This window comes from Rhagoletis pomonella, unplaced genomic scaffold (assembly GCF_013731165.1).
Source record: "Rhagoletis pomonella isolate Grant_MI unplaced genomic scaffold, Rhpom_1.0 Rhpom_scaffold_00001, whole genome shotgun sequence".
NCBI classification, from domain to species: Eukaryota; Metazoa; Arthropoda; class Insecta; order Diptera; family Tephritidae; genus Rhagoletis; species Rhagoletis pomonella.
This window is the reverse complement of record NW_023458555.1, coordinates 36,217,273-36,223,607: the sequence shown is the minus strand read 5'-3', so window position 1 is coordinate 36,223,607 and position 6,335 is coordinate 36,217,273. Positions and strand designations below refer to the sequence as shown.

General features: G+C 33.0%; 1 protein-coding gene across 5 annotated transcripts in view; it reads right to left on the bottom strand.

Annotated features, from left to right (window-relative positions):
* Nucleotides 1-6,335, bottom strand: part of LOC118743586 (maternal protein pumilio-like) — a 549,911-nt gene that overhangs the window by 204,679 nt on the left and 338,897 nt on the right. For 3 of the 5 annotated variants that reach the window (XM_036476359.1, XM_036476352.1, XM_036476364.1), the window contains one exon: nucleotides 5,938-5,985. The exons of the other annotated variants lie outside the window; for them this stretch is intronic. In XM_036476359.1, the coding sequence (XP_036332252.1) occupies nucleotides 5,938-5,985 (48 nt within the window). The remainder of the gene's footprint in view (nucleotides 1-5,937; nucleotides 5,986-6,335) is intronic. 5 annotated transcript variants of the gene reach the window in all.

Genomic DNA, 6,335 nt, shown 5'->3' with positions numbered 1-6,335 from the left:
AATTCGATGCGGAATGCAAGTATGTAAATAAGGGCGAGGAAATAATATTTTATTCTAAAAGCTTTTGAAAATATGGAATAATGGAGTGGTGAGTGCAAAATTAAGGGTGAGATACATTAGGGTGTTCCAAGAAAAATAAAGTCGAAATTTTAATGCTCTCACCCACTAGGATTGTTCTATATCGAAAAAATATACACCTGTTTTTTTATTATATATTAATATTTATAGGTCCACATGAAAAACTTTAATTTGCAAAAAAAACAGCTATCGAAATTTCTATCGCTATTGGACGGAAATCATACATATTTTTGCCGCGTTCGCTTGGAAATTTTAATTTTTATCGATAAATGTAGATATCTATCGGAATTTTTTACCGATTTCGACATTAATATTGCAATCTATTTCACTATCATTTTGTTATCGATAACTTTATCCAAATCACTAACACATTCGTTATCGTTTGCACTATCACCGAGATTGATTTAATTAAACTTTTATAGGCGGACAAAACATTTTTTGTCGCTTTCGTTTTAGCGTTGTAAGAAATTATTATTATCGATGAGAAATTTTTCAATTATCGATCTTGATGCATATCGGTATAGATATTTCTATTATATAAAAATTTATAAGTTATCGATAATATTAGTATCGTTAAAACTTTATACAAATTATATATGGAAATTAGTTTCCACCATTATCGATAATTTAACTGTTACTGATATTTTAAAATCTCGATATTTTTAGTATCAATTATATTTGAATCTGCTACCGAAAATAATAGTTATTATGAAGAATGTAATTTTTTTATTTATTTATATTTACGATCATTTTTAGTCGTTATTTTATGTTTTCTTTTTCGATTGCAAATAATCGTTATTTTAAAAGTAATCGGTTTTGATTTTTTCGATCAAAAATTATCGATATTCTTGAATTTTTATTTTTAAATCTTTTTTAATCGTAGTTTTATGATTTTAATTTTTTCTATCATATTATAACCGTTTATTTTCAGATTTCATATTTTAGATCATACAAGATTTAAATCGATTATAAAAATAAGTCTTTATTATAAGGGATAAAAATAAAAAAAAAAAAAAAAAAAACGATAATTTTTAAAAAAAAAAAAAAAAAATAAAAAAAAAATCACAAAATAACATTTAGAGATGATCGAAGAAATAAAAACCACAAAATAGCGAACAAAAATTATCGAAGAAATAAAAATGACAAAATAATGATTACGATTACGATCCCCGATTTGAATTTGTACTTAGTCACATTCTTTTAAAAATGTTTTTTATATTCCTATTCTTATTAATTTGACCAATACTAAGCTCTTGTAGGTTCCAGCCAAATAATTTTTATACCAAAGGTTAACGAAGGTTTGTAATGCCTTTTTTCTTTCTTCACGGATAGGTCTTCTGACCTGAGAAAAGTACTATCCCAAGTTTTGATGCCAGAAAATATTGGCATATCTCCAAAACCTTAAAACATCTCCCAAAATAATAAGATCGTTGAGCACAAACAATGACACTTCAGATCAGGTTTCAAAATTAATGGGAACATAAAGAAATATCGCAAAAATTAACCAAAAAACGCTGAAACAAGCCACCGGCAATTTATTTTACCTACCCAAAGTTTCCATCACCTTTTTCATGGTGCTGTCCCTCTAAACCAAAAAACAAAAAACGCAAAATCACACCCATTAAATACGACTACTTAACGCTCCAGAGCGAGATAAGACAACAGAAGAACCAATTAATTTCACAATTACTTCAGACCAACATAAAAGCTCAAATGAAGACGAAGTAAATACAAAGAGAAAATCGCGCCTTTCAACAAAGGAAATCGTCAAAATTGAACAAAAGCGCAATGCAACGGAAATGGACAGGAAAAGTAAAGGAAGTCTGATGGGCCAAACACCCGACCAGCCGGCAGACCGAAGCCACAATGGAAGACGGAAGGAAGACGGAACAGAGAAAACGGCAGGCGATAAGACAAGTGAAAACCAAAAGTGGGGAAAAGTGAGAATGAAGTCTGGATGAATGAAAACAGCAGCAAACGACGAGCTCGTCGAAAGCAAAAGCGGAAATATTTGACTACACGAAACTAAATCAATTTGCTGCTTAGGTTAGTAAAGTTTACTTGTACATATATAAAAAAAAAAATAGAGTCAATGCGCTTTAGCGTTTTTATTATTATTATTTTTTCAAAAGTACAACGGACCAACGATGGAATCTTGCTTGGACACAAAAACGAACATAAATTACCAACATGCACGCGATATGCCAGAATGTATGAACATTAAAAGCAATTTTTGTCTAGGAGAACAGGACTGCTGACCAGACAGGCATTTTTGTGCAGGTGTTCACGCAGCTGTACTACCTACATAGGACACACGCTGGAGGGCGAGGCTGGAGTTCAACCATGAAGGCGTGCTTGCTTTTAGAGCCGTCATAAATGCAGACACCCACACCATACACGGCTCATTTTTACTGAGACACTATTAAATGCCCAGTTTATTACACTTAATTTCACTCGTCGCTTGCAAACGGCGGCACCAGAGCACCGCAATGAATGGCCTAACTGCGCAAATAGTAGTAACTACTTAGTTTGGCCGATGGCGAAGAGGAGATGCGTGGCAAGAAGGTCGCCAAAGATAGACTAAAATGTTGATTTTTTGTGCTTTTATTTTCAACTTATTTGCAGTGTGACCACGAACTCTCTATATACACTGTTTTGAAGCTTTAAAAAAAAAAACTATGCAAAGAATTAGATGCGGTCGTTATGTGGGCGCGCAGCTACGAAAAACCATAGAAGCAGGCAGTGCATGGTGGTACAAGCAAATGTGATAGGCTGGTCAACGTTAGAAATATTTTGCAAATGAACTGGCAGGGCTGACACAAACGCGGGTCAGGTAGGTAGGCAAAAAAAAAAAAAAACGAAAACAAATTTGAAGGCACGAAATATGTATTATGTGTCAGCCATTTTGTTGGGTAGACATGAATTTGCATACAAAGAAAAGAATGAAGGATCGGGAGTAAGAAGAGAGAGTATGCTGAAAAATTTACCATTTAAGCATCAGATGCTAGAGGGGGAAAATATGCACACCAAAGCATGTCAAAGGATGCATGTATGTACTTTTGAATGAATTTCCGTCATGCCTTATCAAATTTGGTTTGAGGACAGACTGGTCGTCCCATCTTCATTTTTATGCAAAATTTTACAAGAAATTCAACTTTAATTCACTTTTTGACAAAGCAATGACGCAGTTGAGAATTCCAATGTTAATTCATAATAGAAGTTATTGATTGCACACAGTTCGTGTGCATTTCTTAGCTTCTCACCCCTTATTAAATTTTACCGCAATTCGTTACTTCTTTCCTAGCATTACAAGACTATAATACGAGTAGCTAGCTTGTGAATAGTTTGGAATCTAAAACACGCCTGTCAGACCCAATTTGAAGCCAGAGGTGTTCTGCTTCCTACGTCAGAAAATCACTTGCGCTTATAAAATGAAAAATAAAAGCAGTTATGAGAAAAACACAAAGAAGGCACAAGATACCAAACGCGAACGCAGAGACACGAACTTAGAAAACTTCCGCTTACCGTCAGAAATTGACTGACAACTAAATTACTGTCGATTACGTCGTTGACTGACAGCTAGACTAGCAAGCATGCAAAAAACCAAATAAGAAAAAGTACTCGCTCCTTAATTGCGAAAAATGGCAGAAAAGGAAGAATAAATGCATGCAATTGGAAGACAACACACACATTTTATAAAGAATAGTAGCTGCAGATAACAACCCTCTACAGTTGTCATAGCTTTAAGAGCTTTCATTAAATTAACTTTGAAAACTTTTGTCCCCATCGTTCAAGCAATTGTTTATTTTATTTACGACAAAGGAGCTTTTATGTAATTCAATGTCTTTTCATAAAAGAAGTTAACAATAAAAACAATATTCCTTTCCATGCAGTTAAAATACATTTTAAATATGAACCAAATCGTACTATAAGCTCGGGGTTTTCAAATATCCCGACTCCTGCGCCACCTAGCGGATTGAGTCATCTTTCGTAATGCATTGCCATCGGGTTCCGAGCCAACTGTGAAGTTTCAAGTCTCTAGGCTATCTAGGCTAGGCCAACTGTCGAAAATTTATTGCAAGATTTAAAATTTGCTCCTAGCAAACATACTTACATACGGAGCAAGTTAAGTAAAAGCTTGTATTAAGGAGCTTTTCCTGAGCAACTCATAAAAGCTTAAAATTCTAATCAAGGAATTTTCTTCCATGTAAAGCTATGAAGGATTCAAAATTTTTGATGGAATAATCAACTAAGCTTTCAGAGCTTTTATTACACGTATGTATTAACCGAACAGTTTTTTGAAAACTTTTGTATCAAATATAAACGTAAGTTTTGGGGATTGTTGCATAGGAAAACAGCACTTTCTAGGCATAGATCTTTTCATAAGAAAGCTTTTGATCTATATCAAAGTTTAAATAAGACATAGCACGATCTTGTTTAAACACTTCAGTGGAAAGGTATAAACACACAAAGATTCAGCGAACTGTTTTTGTTTTTCAAATGAAAAATTGACGACAGCTCTACGGTTAACTAAGCTTTCAGAGCTTTCATCATACCACTCAAAAAGCTACCTTAAAAATTTTATATAGTTTGTAATTAAAAAAAAAAAAGTTCGGCTCTTTTTACGATAACAGAGCTTTTATAGAAAAATATTTTCATAAGAATGCTTTTGATCAATACTAAATTTGGTCGTACAAACATCTTAGACCAATTGGAGAAAACTAATTTTAGAGCTTTCAGTAAACTTTCAGTTCATCAACCCCGACTTTTTATATTACTTTTCAGTGGTGTTAAAAAGGCGAAGCTTTAACAGCAGACTATTTCATAAAGGAGCTTTTGTACGTTGATTTTGAGCTTTGGGTTTTTGCCTTGAAGTTGATTACCGACTGCATTTCCTCAAAAGTATGTCGAAGTATCAGCTTTCGGAAGCATGAGTTCATCAGAATATGTTTGGTAGGAGTATACTACTGAATAAATATTCAAATAAGGCAAATCTCTCCCACACACATCAAAAATGTTAAGTTTTCTGCTTTAAGCTGCGAATGCAAATTTTTGGAATATCCTCATGTTAATGGTAAGGACAGATGCATTTAGCTTTGACTTGACTTAACTTTCGAATTCTCGCCCCAATTATAAGTATTTCCTGTAAACTTGGGAGTTTTCCGGTAAGTGGTGAGCTTGTAACTAGAATGCTTAAGCTATCAGATTTTAGAAGATGACTTTCCCTTAGCCGGAAAAACAAAGGATATTCTTTGTCCTGAGATTAATTAAAGAAATTCGAGTAACATAATTTGCTATAACCATTATAAGCTAAATACTTTGTACATGATAAAGCTGACCTCGAAAGCTCACACCTTTTGATATACCTGGAGAAAGATATACGAGATATAAAATTAAACGCTACTTAAGTACATTGACACTTAATAGCTTATAAATGCTAGCTTTTGCGCTCAAAGCTTCCAGGAAAATAAAAAAAGTTGACCACAATTATGAAACAAATTACAATTTTTTGCTCTGAGCTTTCACAGCTTTGAAGAGCTTTTACAGTTTTCAAAAGCTCTTGAAACTTCAATGATATTTTACAGCTTTGAAGAGCGCTCGCAGATTTTAGGAGCTTTTAGGGTTTTGTAGAGCTTTTATAATATTGTAGAGCTTTCACAATACGGCAAAGCTTTCACTTTAAACAGTTGTATTAAAAAAGACAAACTTATAAAAAAGCGAAAAAACGTTCAGATCTTTAAAATCAATATATACCGAGAATTTTGAGCAAATATTCATAAAGGTTAAAACGTCATAACTTAAAGTTAACTTAAATCAAATTTAAATTTTTAAATAAAAAGAAATTAAAAGCATTCTTACAGCAGCATTTCCATAGTCCACGCCAAGAGCAGAGCTGGTTGAACTTACCTAAAAAGAAAGAAGAACAAAAAAAATCGATATTAAATTTTCGTATAAAATTTTCCATGCACTGCAATGTGCCATAACAATAAAATAGGGGCATATGTCTAAAGATAACGGTAACTTATACTTAATATTACGCTTCATTAAATCGTTTATAGAAATTGGACGTTAGAACAGCAGAGAGGCCACAACTCACATAACCTGATTTTGAAGTAGCAAAAAAGGTGATGAAGCAAAGAAGGAATAACGGCAAATGAGGGTTAACGATTATGCAAATTAGATTTGCTTTATTTCAAGCCTACTTAAAAATCCATTAAAAATTTGCATAAATCTAAAAATTTGCAAAAAATAAAAAA